General features: G+C 42.7%; 1 protein-coding gene across 1 annotated transcript; it reads left to right on the forward strand.

Annotated features, from left to right (window-relative positions):
* Positions 1-1,831: 1,831 nt before the first annotated feature.
* LOC120404702 (alpha-1-antitrypsin-like) lies at positions 1,832-17,540 on the forward strand. The gene is made up of 5 exons (XM_039537627.1): positions 1,832-1,940; positions 8,006-8,666; positions 11,472-11,742; positions 14,238-14,385; positions 16,686-17,540. Exons 2-5 carry the CDS (start codon positions 8,021-8,023, stop codon positions 16,875-16,877), a joined length of 1,257 nt encoding a protein of 418 aa, XP_039393561.1. The 5' UTR covers positions 1,832-1,940; positions 8,006-8,020; the 3' UTR covers positions 16,878-17,540.
* Positions 17,541-22,532: the final 4,992 nt, after the last annotated feature.

The raw sequence follows: 22,532 nt of genomic DNA on the forward strand, positions 1-22,532 counted from the left end.
AGCTGGTGTAAGTGGTAGTTTACATACCACAGTTAGTTGTTTGTTTGGCAATTTCATATTTGAGTTCCTTCAGAACTCTTGTGCGAACACCATCCGGTCCTGGTGACTTATTACTGTTTAATTTAGGATGCACTTTTCTCCACAGAAACTGCAATCCTACTATAGAGCTATCCCTTTCTTCAGGTTTCCTAGTCTTCTTAGTCCTCCCCAGACTCTGACATTGCTTCTTAAGGCCCTGATCCAGCAAAGCACTTAACACTCCAATGGGACTGTACCTGTGCTTAAACCTAGACACATGCTTACGTGCTTTGTTGGACTGAAGCCCTAAACCTAAAGCCCTCTCTTCCCCCAACAGCACAGGGGGCCAGCTGGTGACTCCTGCCTCTCCCATCATACACTCTCCTAGTGGCTCTCAGTCACCCCGTTGGCCCAGAGCCTCATTTCAACCATCAATGTTCGCTGTGATACCAGGCTCCTCCAGGCTGCACTATCTTTGCTAGGTTAGCCCATTTGGGCCAGAGAGGGCCACCAAGCCCATTTACTCCACTCCTCAGCCCATCTAGCCTCTGCTACTTTCCCTACAGGTAGCTCCCCAGACCGAAAGAGACACAATGTGGAATCCAGAGTAAGGGGGAGAGGGCAAAGAAGGAACAAGTCTGAAGAGACAACCGCCCGCCTCGTGTTGGAGAGAGGAGATCTACACACCTTGGGTCCACCTTCATGTGTGAATCTGAGGACATGAGCTAAACTGGGCCTGATTCTCCCATTTGCATCTTGTGCAGCCACTGACATTTGTATAAGGTGAGTGTCAGACACTATCAGCTCAGAATAGTAGCACTGTGCCTATGTGCCAATGACTACATTGGGTGCCAGGGAAGGGTAAATCAGGTCCATTGTGCAGTAATGACAGGTAAACACTGACCATAGAATGGCAAACAACACACAACATCTGTGATTAACTTGGTTTTCCCATCCTCACCAGAAACCAGCCTGTAAATAACCTGAGAGCTGGAATCCATCATTAGCAGACAGTGCTCTGCCGGTTCTGAATGAAAATCACAGTATTTGCATTAAAAAGGAGATCACAAAAATACACTGGCAAACCTATTGTTTTATTTAAATTATCATTTTATAAGTTAAACAGTCTGCTGGTATCCTGGGTTTTGCACTGTCTGGCCTGAGTCTGTCCTTGATTCCTACGTGAGATTATAAAAGAACTAGAACATACTTGAACATTGCATTTACCAGCCTATGTTCTAATCATTTTTATTCAACATAGCAAACACAGTGGAATTTGCCAGTCCCTATAGCAACCTATAGTCACTACAAACATAAATGATGCCTTTTTATTTAAATTTGGGGGGGGGTCCCAGTTACTTGCTTTGTCAATGGGAATGTAGATAAGTAATAGGTGGTTAGTTTTGTATGCATTACATACACAGTGTAAGAGCTACTCAAAGTTTTCAGGGATGGAAACAAGGAATCTGAACTATTAAGAAGAAATTTGTTGGCAGTACTTAGTTACCTGAGGTTTGCCATTAGGCCCCAAGCCAGTACTATACATGTAATTTTACTCACTTGAGTACTCACTTGAAACCAATGGGATTATCGAAATGAGTAAAGTTACTCATGCATGCAAGTAGTTGCAAGACTGGGGCTTTAGTGTTCCTCACTGTAGCATAAACAGAAGTGAGGTGGAAGCCTGTGTCCAATGTACACAAACCCACATTTAGGGCATGCACACACAGCAAAATTGGGTGCGCCGTAAAACTAACATCATCACTGTTTGCTCTGTGCAATCAGTAAAGTACTAACCCTTAGCAGACCTGGTTAATCTTTACTAGAGGACATTTTGCTTTCATAAGGCTTTTCAGCAGCATAAATAGCAAAGCAAAGTACAGCACAGCCTGCTGAACACCACAGGATTCTTGGAACCTGCGGTAAGTAATCATTTTATCATGGGGACTTCAAATGTGTATTACCAGTGTTGCATGCAATTTATGTTATGCCATTTGATTCACATGGTGGTGCCTTTTGTTCTGTTTGGTACAAGGAAATCTGTCTTAAGCAACCATTCCACGATGCAATAGCCATGGTGATATTTAAAATGCCCATAGCATGTTACCTGATCAGAGCACTGTAAAAACACTAATCGACTAATCTTCACAGCAGGTGGGTAAACATTTTTATGGGGACAGAGAATCCTGTGGCACCTTATAGACTAACAGACGTTTTGCAGCATGAGCTTTCGTGGGTGAATACCCACTTCTTCGGATGCAGGACAGTAATTTAACAGGGATTTAGCACAAAAATGTCCCTTGTAGGCAGTGCTGATCTCTATGAGTGAAATCCAGATCACACTGAAGTCAGGGAAAAGCTGCTATTGATTTTTATGAAGGCAGAAATTAATCTTGTGCCTTGGAGAAGGGGAGTGCTCAAAGAATGGAGCATTCAGGAACTAGGGAATCTGCTTATTTTATTTTTCCCTTCTTAGAAATTGCTATCTTATAACCAGAATGAAGGATGGGAAGCAGCACCATCTGGTGAATAAGATTATGTATTAGATGGAGGTGTTTCTCCTTTGGCCTTAGCATATTACTAGTATAGCAGTTTTCACCTTGCGTAGTTTGAGCTGGGAGTTCTGGAGAGCTTGTAAAGGATGCAGAATATGTCCTCTACAATGTAGGACTTTTAAAGTAGCCAGTATTTAAACTATCCTACAGAAGACTGTATTCAGGGATGTCTTTTTCCGAATCACAGAGACAGTGCCTCTAGCACAGGTAAGATAGTGGTATCCAGACAGGGTACAAGTTCCACCAGAGGCAGGGTATTTACCCCAGCCCTCCTCTCAGTTTGCTGGTGGGATTTTAATAAGGTGGCTCCAGCTAGTCTCAGGGTTTTCTCCATCACGCCACTGGGGAAGCAAGAGCTGCCATTCTCAGCTGTAAAATCAGCGTGACAGGACAAATGCTGACTTATGTCAGTCAAACATGATTACCAAGCCCATTAAAGCAAACTGCCCTAAGCACCGCCATCCTCTGAGTCTCAGCATGTTCTTGTGTCATTTGTCTGTTTCAACAGAAAGTTCTGCATGGCAGGAACCACGTCTCCTACAACCCTCAGCACTTTGCCAATGCTTAACACAGAACAAGAGGGAAACTGAGGCGGGGGGGTGAAGTGATTTCTCTAAGACTACACAGGAAGCCAGTACAGACCTGGGACTTGAATTCAGGCACACCTCACTTTGAATCCTGTGTTTATATCCAGGCTAGACTAGACTGAGATCTACTGATGAAAAGCACTATAAAATAGTGAAATATTATTCTAATTTTGTGCAAGTTGCATTGTATTTGCATTTTAAGAAATTGTAAGGAATTGTCTTTGGTAACAGAAACCCTGAATCATAAAGTATGTGTAGGATATTGTAGCTTGTGCTTTATAACACATTCTGATTTAAATAGCGTTTCTTGCTCATTATAATTATCTGATCTGGCAAACTGTGAAAGGTAAATACAGCAACCACAGCAAATATGAAGTCCAAAGCAAAGGCTCCCAGTCTTACTGAGGGGGAAAATACTCTGAAAGCTTGCAGGGCAAAGATTCTGTTAAAAAGACTGTTTCATTAGCTAGTCCCTTAATCCATGAAGCTTTAAAATCATATTCCTGAATGCATTAAGTGGCTTGCTTCTCATACTGTATATGCCTTAAATAAAGTCCCTTTTCAATCAGTATATATCCTTGGAACTATCCTTCTTTTATGGGACAAAAAGTCAGATTTTAAATTACTGCCGAGGTGTTAATTTCCCACTTTATCTTGAATGATCTCTTGCAACATGTGTTAACTCTTTATGCTTAATAATCTGTTCCACCTTGGATTTAGTTGTGACACTCTGATCACCTTTTGCAAACCTGAAGACAAGTTCTATGTAGCTCAAAAGCTTGTCTATTTTGTCAACAGAAGTTGGGCCAGTAAAAGATATTACCTCACCCACCTTATGTCTCTCACATTTTAAATGATTTTTTTTTAAATTGAAATCAATAGCCAACTTTGCCCCCACCTCTGTTCTTGGCTCAGCTCAATGACAGACTGATAGAGAATCAGAGACAGTGTATCTTAGTGCAGAATTAGGCCAATAATATTGAAAAACTGAATTATCGTCCAAAAACTTAATTATATTTGAATTTCTCTTTCTACTCCTAAAGATCCGTCCAGGTTTCCAAACTGCGGGACTTTGGAAGGAATGCCAAACCCTACATTTTAAAATAATTGTAATATTAAATGAGCATAAACATTTTTGACCAGCCCTAAAACAGAAATGGCAGGCTGACCTGGGTCTTCTGTTTAAGTGCCCAAGGGTATTTCTAGCATAGTTAAGAAAACACATTCTGCTGTTATACTTATCCAATGTTTTAGCACAAGACCCTGATCCTGCAAGGTTACTAAATGCCCCATTTCATCCACTGAAATTAATGGAATTGAGCACTTTGCACAATCAGGTCCTTAAAATATATTATGAATGCTTGAAAAATGCCCTAATTTGTAATTCTTTGGGCCTTAGTTTTGTCATGCACTCCATTCAGACACAGGGTTCACGCCTCAAGAGAGTTCATTGCAGAGGTCAGGCCCCCACTTGCCTTGTCCTCTACAATTCTGATACAGTCAGCCTGGGTCTCTCCTGTGTTACACCAGTTTCATTTAGGTATAATTTCACTGACTAGAATGGAGCCACACTAGCCTGAAGCTAGAGTAACCAGTGTTGGTATCTCTCATGATTTTATTGTAAGTCTTGCAATATTTGGTATGTTTCTTAAAGTCCAGGCTCCTGGAGTCAGATGAAAGTATGAGATTAATCTATGCATGGGAGGTTAAGCTGGATATTAGGAAACACTTTTTAACTATAAGGATAGTTAACCTCTGCAACGTGCTTACAAGGAAGGTGATGGAATCCCCATCATTGCAGGTTTTTAAGAACAGGTTGGACAAACACCTGTCAGGTATGGTCTAGGTTTACTTGGTCCTTCCTAAGTGCAGAGGGCTGGACTTGATGACCTCTCAAGGTCCCTTCTGGACCTACATTTCTATGAATGTGAGAATCTCAGATTTCAATTTAAAAAAAAAAGTAAATGAGCCCAGAATCAGGCCCATATTATATTAGATTCTGACTATGAATTGAAAATTGAAATGCAATGTGATTAACTCTATGAAAGTTAATCAGTCAGCCACAAAAACAACCAAGCCAAGGGAAAAAAAAACTAGTATAGTTCTGTAGCGCAAGACAAACTAATCAAAAATTTAAAACAATACAGAAAATTGGAATTGATATTGAAATACAGCTGTAATTGAAACATCTTGTCTGAGCCACTAAAATGACTTCTTGAACAGGGACATTCAAACTCAATATGTATCTCACATTCCAAGTAAATATGAATTGGCTAATAAATCTGTCCATATAAAATTCCAATTGTATGTTTAGTGTTAGGCACTAAAAGAGATGAGAGCGAAGAATAGTGGTGGCTTTGATGTGAAATGAAATATTCATTGATATCAATGATAACTAGATAAATTGTGACTAGAGCTGAGTAAACAGTTCACAATGAATAATTTATCCAAACGTATCCAAAGCGTAGGCTTGAAGAGAATCTGTGAACAGATTAGGCTTAGCTCTGGTTCATGTGTTATGAGAGTTGATTTCTTTTCAAATGGTTTTATTCATATTGTCTGGAGAGTGTTAGCGCCAAATATTCAAATTAGGAGCTTTGTAAAACTAGTCAGATAAGTCATGAGGTATTGTTTCTGTGTACTGACTGGATGAGAACACAAGAATAGCCATTTTAAATAATATGTATGTGAATTTTAAACTTGATTGCTATGAACACTTGCAGATGTTCTGCTTTTCTGCAATATTTGCAAACAGAAGTCTGCTTTTTACAAATATTCATGTTTCTAAAACCCAAGGGATCAAATATTTGCAGAAAGACAATAAAAAGATACAGGCACAAAGTGCAGCATATTCCTTTAAAAATGTGTCATTATTCACTGAAAATATTCTGTAATATTTGCCCAGTCCTAATTGCAATATTTTTCTATTTGTGCCATCATGGCAAGTGGATATTAATGGGATAAAATAAATCTGCTCCCTCCAGAAAGATAGCCAAGAGACAGCAGTGAGCAAATACCTTTGATAATATTCTTTGGAGTTGAGTCCCTGCTGGGATGCAAGGCCACTGTTGGGGCAGAGACCTTCAATTTACACCATTCTGAGTGAAATTTAGTGAATGTGGCCCTGTATTTCTCAAACCAATTCACAACCCTTGTGCTATTTGTTTGGCCCAGCTGCAGGTAAATTCATGTTTAGAAAGGAGTTCAGCTCTGATACTCACATCCAGATTAAGATTCCAAACTCACTTGATGATGGGTTTATATAATTGTTAGCAGACAAAATAATGTACTTCCTGCAACCAGAAGGAAATAAGGCAAACAGAAATGGGTTGACTTCTATGGGTATGATTTTAAACCCATTGAAGTCAACAGAAAATAATGTCATTGTCTTCAACGAGTTTTGGATCGTTCACCCATGTTATTCTGGGACATCTGCCCTCTGAGGTACAAAATACCAGGGTATCTTCCTGCCCTTCCTACCACATACACCCTGGGTACTACCTGCCCATCCCACTCATGGGAGATGGCACAATTCACACGAACTTCTGCTCCTGGGGTTGCTACGGCTACTGACCTCACCAAGCAGGGCACAGCATTGGCTGAATCCACCCTGCTGTCACTTTGCGGTCAATCCCACAGACAGTACCTGCATGGTGGTAACTGGCCACTCCCAGACCCAAGCTTTTCCTGTCCTGCTTGCAGCTCCCAAGCCAACTCATCCCTGCAGCTCCCAGACACTCTGGAGACAGAGCTACCTCTGTGCATGCACTGGTGCCCCATGGCTCCACCACCACATTCCCTAGGCCTTAGGGAGCCTGCAGGGGTGTGACTGACAGCAATGCGACTTTTAATGTCCTGAGAAGACTTCTGGATTTCCTGGGACAGCTACCTAAAAAAAAAGGGATGACCCCAGGAAAACCAGGAGAGTTGGCAACCCTAGTTATCAGGTCTACAGTATGTTGGGAACTGGAATATTATTCTTGACCAAGAAGTTAAAGAGGCCTGTGAAAGGAAATTATCTTCTAAAATCTCCCTGAGCGTGAAAAGAAAATATTTTTTTTGCAATGTTGAAAAAATGAACCCATTCCAGTGGGTTTACTGGTTTCTGAAGTGAAGAACATTATTTCACATTCTTTCTAGATGGGGTTTTTCACTGAGGTATCTCACTGTTACACAAAGTGTAAGAGTTTTGGGGTTTGCTATAAAAAGCCAGGCATCCTTTTTTGAAATGCAGCATCTTGTAAACCTGACAATAATTAGGGTATTTAAAAGCAGTGATGGAGGAACCAGCTCAGAGGCAAAAAGAACCAATCCAGACATGTCCCCGCAACTTGTATTCAGCTTTCGACAGTGATTCCTGCCTGCCTAACTCTTCCCCTTTTCTTGACTCACATGATTTCTGGATCTCCTAACCCAGTGGCCCTCCTGTTGTGAATAGTCTTAGGGCCTTAGTGTCAAAAGCAATCTCCAGCACTGTAGTATTTTGGCTCACTAGAGGTGCCATACTTTAGACAGGCACATGTGTCCATACGAGTAAAGTAGTCTCCCCTCTATGTCCTTTGGCCTAAATTAAATACACAGCATCTTCAGTGACCTACCTTTGCTTTTTTGGCAATAAAACTGGATGGTCATGGGGATGAGGGAGGTGGAGCAGAGGAGGATCATGTAGGAGAATTGCAGGGAGGCTAAGCGCATCAGTAAGAACAGAGTTGGGCCACACAAAAATTTAATCATTGAAGAGGTAATCACAGGATCCCCTATTATATGGGGATGAGAGAGTAATTTTGTACTAGGTTTATTTATTTATTTTACACTTACTAACCAATTTGTTTTTGCCACACACAGTAGTTCCACTGGAAGATGAAGCCCACCCTCTACCTGTGTTTGTTACTTGCTGGGCTTCATGCTGTTGCCCATTGCGATCACCTGCCTGGCCACCACAATGGACATGACCATCATCAAGGTACAGACCATGAGGAACACCATCATGTAGGTGACTGCCTCAAACTATCTTCTAGCAATGCTGATTTTGCATTTAGACTCTACAATCAGATTACCGCAGAAGCCCCTAAGAAGAACATTTTCTTCTCTCCTATTAGCATCTCTACTGCCTTTGCAATGCTGGGCCTTGGTGCTAAATCAGCCACTCTGACTCAGATTCTGGAAGGACTTGCCTTTAATCTGACAGAACTTCAGGAGAAGGAGATTCATGATGGTTTCCATAATCTCATCCACATTCTAAACCATCCTGACAGTGAGCTCCAACTCGATATGGGAAACGCCTTGTTTCTAAAAGAAAAACTGAAAACACTAGAGAAGTTTTTAGCTGACATCAAAAACCTGTATGAAGCAGAAGCTTTTAGTATCAACTTCAAGAATACTGCAGAAGCTCAGAAACATATCAATGATTATGTAGAGAAGAAAACACATGGGAAAATTGTTGAATTAGTCAAGGATCTTGATCCAGAGACTGCAATGATTTTGGTTAGCTATATCTTCTTTAAAGGTAAGTAGACATATACAGACAGATGTCTGTTTAATATGTTTTAGATGGCTGAGTATGAACGGTCTTAGAATCTAAGGGTACGTCTTCACTACCGGCCGTATCGGCGGGTAGTAATCGATTTCTCGGGGATCGATATATCGCGTCTCATCTAGACACGATATATCGATCCCCGAACGCGCTCCTGTCGACTCCGGAACTCCACCAACGCGAACTGTGGTAGCGGAGTCGACATGGGGAGCCGCGGACATCGATCCCGTGCCGTGAGGACAGTAAGTAATTCGATCTAAGGTACTTAGACTTCAGCTACGCTATTCACGTAGCTGAAGTTGCATATCTTAGATCAATCCCCCCCCAGTGTAGACCAGCCCTAAGACAAGAAAACTACAGCTCTTTTTTATAATCTATGGGGAACTGTACAGACTGCTATTCTTGTAAACTGACCTATCTTGACAGTTATCAAGTCATTCAGTTATGATTTCAAATAAGTGTGTTGATGTAGAAAGAAATGGGTGGAAAACCAAATGCCCACATCCCTGTTCTCCTAGCTGTGAACAGCAGCTGCAGGATCACTCTGCTATGAGAGGAAACATGAACTGCACCCTGTAGCACCAGGCACACAGCAAACTTACATCATCACTGAATTTTGGGGCAAAGGGAGGCCCATATTATTCCCCCACAGGTAAAGAATTAATCTGGAAATAGAGTTGGCTTTAGAGAGAGTTAATAATAAGTACAATGTTGCACCCCTCACCTCTCCCCCATTTTTGCTTGTAAGTATTAAGGGATGAATGAACTACCTGATCCTTCTTATCTGTCTCTTTCAAAGGTTGCATGAATCAAGGGTGGCCAATCTACTGTAGACAAATATTTTTCAGACATGTTTTGTGCCTTGTTAGAACTACCATTGCTGCTGCTACAGTATGACATTGTACAATGAAACTAGTCAGTGCAAGCAGAGTAAAGTGAGTTTTAATGCCTGTTATAGGCCCGATCCAAAGCCCACTGAAGTCAATAGGAGTCTTTCCATTGAAGTCAATGAGTTTTGGATCAGGCCCTCTGACCACAACACAGCTAAAGTGAGCTTCATATATAAAGTGTTGCACTTACCGTACAGTGAAACTACGGATGTCTCCACAAGAGAATGTGAGCCTGTGACATCTGAATTCAAATCCATATTATTCAAGTGGGTTCAAAAGAAAGTAAACCAGGTCCCAAGTCTAGGGAAAAAACCACAATTGGTCTTCCCTACAGCACATAATTTGGCCTCAATTAATCATAAACCCACAAAAATAGAGTAATTTTTCTTTCCTCAAAACTACAGTTTTAAAAACATTTAACCATTCATTCAAAGTTATATGTCTGGGCAATACAGAGATGCCCCTATATTATTCTAATAAAGGAAGAAAAATAGCCTTGTGATTAGAGCACAGGATTAGGAGTCTGGTCCAGTTCCCATGCTTTTTAACCTCTCTGTGCCTCCCTGACTGTGAAATAGGGATAATAATATTTCCCTATCTCAGTGGGGCATTGCTAGGGCCCTACTAAATTCACAACTATGGAAAATGCGTCACGGACTGTTAAATCTGGTCTCTCCCTGTGAAATCTGGTCTTTTGTGTGTTTTTACCCTCTACTATACAGATTTCATGGGGGAGACCAGCACTTCTCAATTTGGGGGTCCAGACCCAAAAGGGAGTTGCAGGGGGATTGCTAGGTTATTTTAGGGTTCAGAATCTATTTCCCTATGTTAAGTTCTCCTCACACCTTCTATGGGTCATCTTAATTATCACTTCAAAAAGTTTTTTTTCCTCCTGCTGATGATAGCTCATCTCAATTGATTAGACTCTTCCTGTTGGTATGCATACTTCCACCTCTTCATGTTCTCTGTATGTATAAATATCTCCTGTCTGTGTGTTCCATTCTATGCATCCGAAGAAGTGAGCTGTAGCTCACGAAAGCTCATGCTAAAATAAATTTATTAGTCTCTAAGGTGCCACAAGTACTCCTGTTCTTTTTAGGTTATTTTAGTGGGGTCATGGTATTGCCACCCTCACTTCTGCACTGCTGCCTTCAGAGCTGGGCAGCCAGAGAGCGGCGACTGTTGGCTGGGTGCCCAGCTCTGAAGGCAGCGCCCCACCAGCAGCAGTGCAAAAGTCAGGGTGGCAATCCCATATCATGCCACCCTTACTTCTGTGCTGCTGCCTTCAGAGCTGGGCGGCCGGAGAGTGGCGGCTGCTGACTGAGGGCTCAGCTCTGCAGGCAGCAACACAGAAGTAAGGGTGGCAATACTGAACCTTGCCATCCTGACTCCCATCCTGCTGCTGGAGGTGGCTCTGCCTTCAGAGCTGGGCAGCTGGAGCACCACCAGCAGCAGCGCAGAAGCAAGGGTAGCAGTACCACAACCCTCCCTACAATAACCCTGCCACCCCACCACCCCAACTCCTTTTTGGGTTGGGACCCCTACAATTACCACACCATAAAATTTCAGATTTAAATAGCTGAAATTGTGAAATTTACTATTTTAAAAATCCTGTGACTGTGAAATTGACCAAACTGGACTGTGAATTTGGCAGTGACCTAGGCATTGTAACGCTTATTGTAATTTCTTAATGTTTCTGGGGTTTTCCACTATGATTAGGCATTTCTGTGGCCTACAAATAGATACATGTTGCAAAACAAATAATCCATTATAAATAAAAATTAGCTTTTAAATTACATACACACATAACCTTACATGGTTCACCTGGACTGTATGTCTAATTCCTCTTTGCCAGAATATTCAACTGCATTCTCTTTCTTTCTGTTAGGCAAGTGGGAAAAACCTTTTTTGCCAGAGGACACTAAAGAAAGAGACTTCTTTGTGGATGAGGAAACAATCGTTAAAGTTCCTATGATGCACAGAATGGGCAGGTTTAAAATCCATTTCGATACGGAGCTGTCTTGCACAGTGGTCCAACTTTATTACAATGGAAGTGCAACAGCATTTTTTATTCTGCCTAATAAAGGAAAAATGAAGCAGGTAGAAGATGCTCTGTGGAAAGAAACTGTGACCAGATGGTCAAATGCACTCCATCTAAGGTAATCTTTTGGCAATCAGGTACCATTTCAAAGTATTATGGAGTCGCCAATTCAAGTATGGAGGCATGGCACACCTGAAGTGCTGATGTACTTTGAAAAGTAAAACTGTGAAAATGACACTGTGGGGTTCCATGTTTATATCTCTCAGTGACTCCAAATCAGACCTGCTCAGTTTAACAATTTTTTCTCCTAATTGCCATCCCTGTAAACTCACCCTGAGCTCTCAGAGTCAAGCTGGGTTCTTTTTTTGCTCAGGCATTCCCATCAATAAAGATCCTGCAATTGAAATATATTTAATCATTCTTCCAATGGTGCATGGGCTGGAATAGAATCCAGCTTTCTCTCCCAGAGCTGCATCAGCTCTGCAGGGCTGTCAGGAATAAAAAGTAGTAAAAGTGTGTTTGAGTCACTAATGTAATCAGTTTGGTTGATCAAGAAGATGCAATTTCCACAGTCACTTTTCAGGACAGAATTGCATTTTGAAGTATCTTGACAAATTGCCAGTGGTATTAACACCTTTCATAAACCAGAATCACAACTAACAGAGAATTCAATCACATAGTTGTGTAGACCACAAGAATCTCATTCTTTGAAACAAGTTAAGAAAATTATGACAAACTCTTTCACCTAGAAGACAAAGGGGAAATGACAGGCACAAAATGTATTACTGATTCATTTTCTAAATCTGAAGATTTAGAAATACTAGAAATACTTGTTATAGACTTGTATATACTGTGACAGGGTCAGGCCAGATGGCTATAGAAGAGTGATAGAAGGCAGATATATTAGCCTCAGGTTAAGTAGGTCCCCTTTCCCTGGGTAAGGTAACAGGGAAGGTTCCAGAACAATCAGGAGCTTTCTGGAAACAATTAAGGCAGACAGGCTGATTAGAACACCTGCAGCCAATCAAGAAGCTGCTAGAATCAATCAAGGCAGGCTAATCAGGGCACCTGGGTTTAAAAAGGAGCTCACTTCAGTTTGTGGTGTGTGTGTGAGGAGCTGGGAGCAAGAGGAGCAAGGAGCTGAGAGTGAGAGGGTGTGCTGCTGGAGGACTGAGGAGTACTCAGTGAGGAGTGGTGAGGATAAAGAAGGTGTTTGGAGGAGGCCATGGGGAAGTAGTCCAGGGAGTTGTAGCTGTCATGCAGCTGTTACAGCAGGCACTATAGACAGCTGCAATCCACAGGGCCCTGGGCTGGAACCCGGAGTAGAGGGCGGGCCTGGGTTCCCCCCAAACCTCCCAACTCCTGATCAGACACAGGAGGAGTTGACCCAGACTGTGGGTTCCACCAGAGAGGAAGATCTCTGAGGTGAGCAAATCCGCCAATAAGCGCAGGACCCACCAAGGTAGAGGAGGAACTTTGTCACAATACATTACAAGGATCATTGAATTCCATAACTCTTGTTGATCATGGTTATCTGTGGATTTCCTGATTTTCTAGGCTTTTATTTTTCAAGCTATAATGTTCTGATGAAGTTCTCCTAGCTCCCACTGTTGGAATCAACACCAGCTACAACTTTCCACTGCTGCAACTTGCTGGTGAGAGAAGAGATGCTAGAACCGTTAGAGAAGTTGCATCGGTCAAGTCAGCCCATTTTCTGAGTTCCCCGTTGATTTACTATTAATAATCAAGATAAGCCTATTTGCACCCATGGCTCTCACTACATCTGCCTGAACTCTCTTTTAATAAACTCTTACGTTTGCTAAAATAGCTGCAGTTTTGTAAAGCATTTGGTGCGGCATCTAATAAAATCGTACTAGATAAATTAGTTCACATTGGTTTGAATATGGGCATGGGTTGAAGGAGTGTAATCAAAATGTGCTGATAAAAAGCAATATAGGCTTATCCAAAGCCTACTGAAGTTAACTGGAATCTCTCAAAGTCAAGCTGGGCCAGGAGTCCATTGAGGCAGAGATCAGTGTTAGTCCTGGCCATATTTAACAAGTAGGTTGACAATCTGGAAGAGGGTGGAAGAAACATGCTAATTTGGTTTGGTGGTGCTAATTAGCTAGATGATACTAAAGGGGGAAGTGTTGCAGAAGTTACTCAGGACACTGAAATATAAAGCGTCACAGAGGAGTTAGAGATATCGGACAGTAAATTGGACAGCAGCTGGCAATGTGATACTGACAAAAAAAAGTTACTGCAATTCTCAGCTGCATACTTTGGAGCATCTTGGGCTAAATTCATCATTGGTGTAAGTCCACTGAAGATCAACAAAAAATATGAGAGACCACATGAACTAAATGGCCAATTTTAGACCTAGTGTAATATCACCAAAGGCAGAGGTATTACATCAGAGATGAGTTTGACCCATTAGCTGCGTCACCATTTGAAAGCACTGGAAATCGGAGGGACAGTTAGTACTGTACACAAAGGAGCATGCCTACTCCCTGGGGTTTTCCTGTAACAGTCACAGAAGCTAAATAGCTTGCACACTGTATTCTGACCTAAGTGAAATGTTTTAGCGTCTTGTTATGTTTCTTCTTCTAACAGCTCAGCAAACCTGTACATTCCAAAATTTTCGATCTCTGCTACCTATGATTTAAAGGACCATCTCACCAAAATGGGCATTACTGATGTGTTCACCAAACAAGCGGATCTGTCTGGAATCACTGGGGACCCTGAGCTGCAGGTTTCAAGAGTAAGTTTGCAAATGCAGGGGTTCTCTTTTCCTTTTCAAAATGCCATGTTAAAAGGTACCTTGCTTAGCAGAGCATCACCATGTCTGATTGTCAGTCATAATGGGATGGATCCATCCCTGGCTTAACTCTGCTCAGATCAGGGGGTTTACAGCAGGGATGAATTCTCAACAGAAGCTGCCAAAGGTACCTGGAAGATACTGCCCAGTCTCCTGCCCCAGGAAAGCAGGATTGGAGTGCAGGCTGGCCACCCCAATGAGTCTGGAGGAGGTGCAGGCAGGGGGTAGGAAACTAAATGGCATCCCATTCCCCACAAGATGGCAACTCAAGGTGGGGATATCATGAAGGGGTGGGTCGTAGAGAAGGAAGAGAAGATCTCAGGGTTAAGGGATACACTTCAGATAAGCATCTATGTTTTTGGACTAATTTCTGGAATTTAACTGGATTTCATTTATAGCAGCTGTTTAGATGCGTTTGCCCAAATACCTTCAGTTGTTTCCTTTCCCCCACGTGTAAAGAGACTAATAAAAGCAATTTAGATGCTTCTCTCATATTTATTGGTCTTAGAGGGCACAAGAGGTACTTACGCCTTGTGCTGGTCCTCTGCACACAGTTGAATTTCAGCCATAATCCCTCAGAAACCAGTTCTCCATCCCTTCCAGAGATCTTGGAGATCTACGATTGAGACTGTCCTTTGTATATTGAAACAAAAATCTCATTCATAGAGGGGAGGATCAAACAGATCCATCATGTCCAGTTTTGGGCACCACACTCTAAGCAACGTGGACAAACTGGCGTCCAGAGGAGAGCAAAGACAATGAAAAGAAGTATAGAAAACCTGACCTATGAGGAAAGGTTGAAAATATTGGACATGTTTAGTCTAGAGAAGACAGAGTGGGGGACATAATGATAGTCTTCAAATATGTAAAAACATGTTATAACTATAAGGAGGCATAGACCTATAACTAAAATTTTTCATTGATCAATTGTTTTTCATGTCTACCAAGGGTAGATCAAGAAGTAATCAGCATAGTTTGCAGCAAGGGAGATTTAGGTTAGATAGTAGGAAAAGCTTTCTAACTATAAAGACAGTTAAGCACTGGAACAGGTTGCCTAAGAAGGTGGAGGAATACCCATCATTGGCAGCTTTTAAGAACAGGTTGATGAACATGTGTGAAGGACATAAATCCACACCGTGTAGAGGTCAAGCATAGATGTTTATTACACACAACGCTGGTGGAGTGTCACCTTGCTTATTAGGTTCAGAGACACTGCCAATTAATTGATTATAATAGAATATATAGATTTTCCATGGGTGGGGGAAAATGATGAGGTAGGCAGTTCCACAGCCCAGGATAGGTTTTGCAGCAAGACAAGATAGCACATTAGCCAATGGTTAAAAGGTTACATAATGTCTCCGCCCATGGTCTCAAATTAGCAAGTTAACATTTAATTAATACTTTGATAAAATGTTATTAGTATAAAATATATATATATTGAATTCTGATTTGGGGTCCATAGGAATGGAGCAACTCCTTTGATTGTTCAACAGGTATATTCCTAGGGGTTAAAGCAAAGAAACAGTGAAAGTATATGACAATACAGATTGTTTCCTTTATGTCTTAAGGCAGGCATTGGTCCCTTGGAAGGGAGGTGGAAAGAAGCCATATTTTATACTGACATGCCAATTTTCATAAACTCGAGGTTGGATCTGTGGGAAGAACATTCCCTACAGAAGAGACTAAGAGACTGACACAATTTGAACAGGGATCTTTTGTTCAATTTGAAACATAATTATTCAGTTATTGCTTCAACATCTGGTATTTCTACTGACCAAGCATATCTTAGCAAAGGCAATGTAACCTTGTTTACCCCAGCTTTCTCTTAGCTGATCACTATTTGCTAGGCCTTTGGTCTCCTGACCAAACTCTGGACTTTGGGTCTGGAAAAGAGCTGGCACAATCCATATACCAGGTTGTTGTATAAAATGCACATGGATTTTAACCTTTCGATATGTCAGACATGGTCTAGATATACTTAATCCTGCCTCAGCGCAGGGGGGGTGGACTAGATGACCTCTTCGGGTTTCTTCCAGCCCTGAATTTCTATGATTCGATTATCTTGTTTCTCAGAGATGTGGCAATGGCTAGAATAAGAAAACGTCCTCTCTTTCTGTAGTGTCCATTCAGTCCTGTCCATCTGCCCACTCTTCCCCAGGAGACTTTCTAAACATCAGAGTCATCTTTACTTACAAGCTACTGTTCTCTGCCCAGAACTGGAATGTGTGCTTTATCTCCCACAGGTTGTCCATAAGGCCGTGCTGAACATTGATGAGAGAGGCACAGAGGCAGCAGCAGCCACTGCCATTGAAATAATGCCGATGTCTGTTCCTGTAAACATTGAATTCAACATTCCCTTCCTGGTGATGATTTTTGATAGAACTACCAAGAGCACACTCTTCATTGGAAAGATAAATAACCCTGCTGAACCTTAAGTGCTATCAATTCAGACGGCTATTACTAAATAAAGAAGCTTTGCCACCTGAATTGACTGGCTAGAAGTATTCCTTGCTTTCTTAGTGAATACGTTCGCTCAGCATCAGAACCAATAGCAACTGGTACTGAAAACAATAAATTGGGCTTATGCAGCATAGTTATCTGATGTGGGCAGAAAAAAGTATTTTTTAATTAGGACAGCAAACAAAAACCATTTCTGACGGCTGAGAATTAAGAGACTTAAGTAAGATTTCCCAGATTCTCCAGCACACAGCCATGGTGATTTGCATCATAATAGAAGCTTCTTATTTAATTTTTGGCTGTCAGCTAACATGCTTTGGATGAAATTATGAACAATTTTGCTAACAGAGCAGAAGTGGTGTCATTCTGTCATAGCTGGAGACGTAGCACTGTTCTGGGAAGTAAAGGGAGCCGGAGGTTGGGAAAGGAAGGAGAGAAGATAAGGGAGATAAGAGGCTAGCCTTTTACTAGGGTCACCATTGGGGATGGGCAAACCTATTTTAAAAGTACATAAGAAACTTTTCCCTCCCACCTCAAGCCTTTTCCCATTACCAGAATTGAGTGGGTACCAAATCTTCCTTTAGGGTCTGAAATGAGCGTGCAGCTCCACATGAAACTGGAAGTGCTAATAATAAACCATTAAAAGGTTGTTCCCACAAGATGATATAAATTCAGCAAGCCTGGATAGTTTGGGTGTGTATTTGAACTTAAACTCTGTTAAGGGTGCACCCATCTCATGAGTCAGTGCAGGGTTATAGCTAGTTGAGCATGGGCTGTGTTTTGACTGGTAATTATGCAGGCAGTGGGGAGTCCTCATCTTCCACTAGTGGACCTGGAGAAAGGATATATCTGGAGATACAGCACAGTTCAGCTGTTTCAATCACTCATTTTAAAGGAGTTGAGGAATGAATATACACAATAGGCCAGATCCTCATAACCAGATATGCACTGCTGGATTCCACCCTAGTTCCAAGGCACAACTTAATGCAGATTTAGGGCTGTTCTAAGTTGTAGTGGCTGGTAATAACCTCCAAAGGGCTGCTCTGGCAATTAAATATCAGACAGGTGTAGCAGCCACACACGCACTCCCTTTCTCCCACCATAACCCCGACAACAGGGTTGTCTCCGAGGGTGTAGAGTAGGAAGCATGCTAACAACTCCACACACCCGGAGGGATCACCCGACACTGGAGGAACTCCCACTTTGCAAGGCAGTCTCAATAAGGGCAAGGATATAGAACATGAGTTTTTAGAGGAGGAAAACATGAAGATGACATCAATCTGGAGCATAGATTCCAAGACCAGAAGGAACCATTTTGATCATCTAGTCTGACCTCCTGTATAACTCAGGCCACAGAACTTCCCCAGAATGATTCCTGGAGCACATCTTTTAGAAAAACATCCAATCTTGATTTAAAAATAGCCAGTGATGGAGAATCCACCACCACCCTTGGTAAATTGTTCTGATGGTTAATTAATCTCATTGTTAAAAATTTGACTTATTTCCAGTCTGAATTTGTCTAGTGTCAACTTTTCAAGCCATTAGACCATGTTATAACTTTCTCTGCTAAACCAAAGAGTGTTTCCCATGTAGATACTTATCAACTGTAATCAACTCACCGCCTAAGTTCTCTTTATTAAGCTAAATAGACTGAGCACATTGAATCTATCAGTATGAGGCCTGTTTTCTAATATTTTAAACATTCTCGTGGCTCTTCTCTGAACCCGCTCCAATTTATCAACATCCTTCTTGAATTGTGGGCACCAGATCCAGACACAGTATTCCAGCAGCAGTTGCACCAGTGCCAAATTTAGAGGTAAACTAACCTTTCTACTCCTGGCTGAGATTCCTCTGTTTATGGATGTGAAACAGAGAGTAAAAGCACTGCCTCCACTTTCCCAGTTCCAAGGAACAGGAAAATGTGTTTGTAAACCTAGGCAAATTGGACTTCAAGAAACATTTCAGCTTTAAGTTCCCAACAGGAAAGCTAACTGAGAAACAGCTGTTAAATCTCACTTTCCCAGGTTGACACAGTTTCTCTAACTATAGGTGTGTAACCTACAAATAGACAACAAATATGAACATCCCTAACTAGGATTCCTGCCAGCAACACCTACAATGAATGCACATATGCTATGCAGTCTTGTTGGTTCCTTCTCTCACTCACGCCCATCTGTTTGAATGGCACCCCGGCTAGGATCATTTGCATTAGGGCATACACAGCAACCATTTGTAAAGCAGCCCACATGATGCTGCGAGCACTGTATCTTTTTTAAAGAAACCTCTACTTGTAGCCCTGACATCACCAGTCTTTTCCAGTTTCATCACACCTATTGATATTTCATTGCTAAAAACCTGGCCACCAGAAAAGACAACAGACAGAGACACAGGACTTATTTGTTCACTTACACAGGTGCACCTCAGTTGGGCCAGATCTTCAGCCAGGTAGTTCAGCAGAGTCCCATTGCCTTCAATGAAGCGACAGCAATTTGCACCCGCCGAGAACCTGGCTCAGTGGATTTCATGAAGAGACTTTTTGTTTACTCCAGGGCATGTGGGAAGAAAATCAGGCCCCAAAATTCCAGCCACTTGTGGCTGTGCATAAAACTATGTACTGTTATCTCCCTTGTAAGCCATTTTGCTGGAACAGAGGAAGCAATGTATATAGTAAAATATAATAGGAGAAAGGATTTCCCCACACAATTTCCAGGAGGGATTTGAAGGATGAGAGGATCTTGACTTTACATATTATTTGCTGCAGAATTTTTTAATCCATATGTTTTGGGGTAGCCTTTTCTCTTTCATCCACAATATCCCAGCTCTCTAATAATTTTAAGCCCAATTCAAGGGTGGGATCCAGAACTTCTGGAGCATTTAACAGGCTTTCTTGCATACTCCATGAGACTGAATCTAGATTTCTATATGGACGGGAACAGATGATTGTTGTAAAAAATACAGCAAGGAAAATACATATATATAAACATCCTAGCAAAACCTATCTGTATGCATGTAATAAGTGGGGGCAGGGGGCTGAGGTGTGTGAGGAACAGTCCGTGAAGGGAATAGGCGCTTGTGAGTAGGGCTTGGGATGTAGAAACTTTCAATTTTCTTTATCTTATATGGGATTTCCATGAACAAGGCCCAAAGCAGCTTTCTGCCTCTAGGTTAAAAGCTACTTCGAGTAAAATGGTACCCTTCACCTAGTTAAACCACAACTAGTTAGTTCCCAGCTCCTGGTCGGGAGAGGGATGAGGTGATGGTTGCAGGGAAGATGTGATTTGTTATTTTAGAAATGCTGAGAGGATGTATGGGAATGGAAATGTGTGAGATGTGCAGGAGTGGATGAGGGATAATGACCGTTCATCGGGCTATTAAGTATAGCCAGGAACGTGTCAAGGCCTAACAGACTTGGTGCTATCTGCACCTTCAGAGAAAGAGCTGAGACCACGTCCATGGGGTTATCTCCTGTTTATCCCACTCTTTTTATATTTTTGGAGCACACATCGCTTGCAGTGATGGCTATTGTAAAAACCTTCAGTTCAAGGAGGACTTTCCAAACTGACCTAGGGTAAAGCTTGTCCGACCTCAACCAGGGCTGGACCATGTTGTTGGGATCCAAGACACATGATGCCCTGATCTGCTCAGAAGACCTCCACTTGGGCCTCTTTCTAAATTAACCCCTTTGTGCCTCACAAAGTTTTCAGAGGCATTGGAAGGAGAGGCTAATTTGTGGCTTCCAAACTGTGACACCAGAGAACAAAATGGTAAAGGGGGGAATGCCACCACATCAGCCAATTTCCTGCCAATGTTGAGATCGTGGAGTCCTAAGAATGAGCTTGCCAGACTTGTTCGACCCCCGCTCTGCCCCAGGCCCTGCCCCCACTCCATCCTTTCCCCCAAATTCCCATCCCTGTCCTGCCTCTTCCCACCCTTGCTCCGCCCCCGCTGCATCTCTTCCACCCTGTTCTTCCCCCTCCCCCACCTCTTCCTGCCCCCACTCCTTCCCCTTACCCCCAATGCTTCCTGAATGCAGCTGAACAGCTGATCGCAGCAGGGGGAAGGCACTGGGAGGGGTGGGGAGGAGCTGATTGGTGGGGCCTGCTGGCAGATGGGAGGGCTGCGGGGCAGGAGTTGATCTACAGGGCTGCCAGTGGGTACTGAGCACCCACTATTTTTTTTCTGTGGGTGCTCCAGCCCCAGAGCACCCACAGAGTCATCAACTACAGCTCCTGCTTTATTGACAGCTCATTGTTATTTTCCACTGCATTCTTCATGAGAGCCAGGCTTGAAGTGCCCACAGGCATCACGCCTAGCAGAAAAGAGCAATAGTTCTCTCTCTCGCTGCCTATGTCCATACTGAGCTGCACAATCTCTCTCTTTTCTTTGTTCCCCACCCTTTACTCCTTCTCTCCCATCATCTCTCGCTGCGACATCACAGATCAGACTTCATTACATCTGTTCTTTGCATTTCCTCTCTGCACCAGTTCTTTTCACAGCCTCCCACTCTCACTCCCGCATTATAACACTTCTTTCCTCCCACCCATAAGAAGCCATTTGTGCAGAAGGTGGCGCTCTCGCCTTTGCTGCTGCACAGCCTACATTAGTCATCACACTTGTATACACACACACACACACACACACACACACACACACACACACACACACACACACACACACACACACAGTGTGCTTGGTCTCAGGCTACAAAGAATCAGACACAAGCTCTTTTCTTCCCTGCCTCGCTTTAAATCACAGCATGATTACCCACAGCTGGGAAATGGAAATGCCATCTAGGCCTGAAGTTCTGCATCTCCTCCCAATTGTTTCAGTTCAGTAGCAATGGCCAACTGATTTGCAATAACACAAGGCACATTTCCTACACCTGTAGTATTATAGGGGTAGCTGAGAGAAGGGGTCAGTGAATAGCTGCGCCAGCCAGGGAGTAGATCCAGGGTGGAATTTTGTCTCAGACAGGCACAATTCCTGCCCTGTTCATCCTTTGTTTCAGGGACAGGAGCACATTACTTGCCCCTTTCTGGGGTGCAGTTTAGTCTCCAGAAGAACCCAGCCAGCTAAGCTAGGCAGTGAGTTGGGGCAGAGCCACGCCTCCTTCCACTCCCCATCCATTTACAGGGAAGAGTTTCAAGTGACCAAGCCCAGCTCTCACCTCCAGAGCCAGACACAATCTGAGAAGCCCTTGCTCAGCCCAGCAGGGAGGTGGGGACGGGCAGCGACTTACTCTCCTCCATGCCCAGGGAAGACCCAGGGACTGTGTGCTTTCCTGCTCTGTATTTATGAGGTCAAAACTTTTTGCACATTACAGTAATTGGTGTTCTACAAAGAGAACGTGTTTGTAGTGGGGAGGAGGGCAGCTTCGCCATAGCACGGAGTGCTTTAGGCAGTGAGGCCTTGTGGTTAGAGCACCGCACTGGGACTCAGGAGATATGGGTTCTGTTCCTGGCTCTGCCACTGGCTTGCTGGGTAACCTTGTGCAAGTAACAGCCCCTCTTTGTGCCTCAGTTTAATGTAAAATGGGGATGATACTGATCTGCTTTGTAAAGCTCTGTGAGATGTGCTATTTATTATTGTTACAGCAAACAGAATGTGCCTCTTATGGTGATTAAAGGGGGTGC

The sequence above is a fragment of the Mauremys reevesii genome, linkage group 4 (genome assembly GCF_016161935.1).
Source record: "Mauremys reevesii isolate NIE-2019 linkage group 4, ASM1616193v1, whole genome shotgun sequence".
In the NCBI taxonomy this organism is placed as follows: domain Eukaryota; kingdom Metazoa; phylum Chordata; order Testudines; family Geoemydidae; genus Mauremys; species Mauremys reevesii.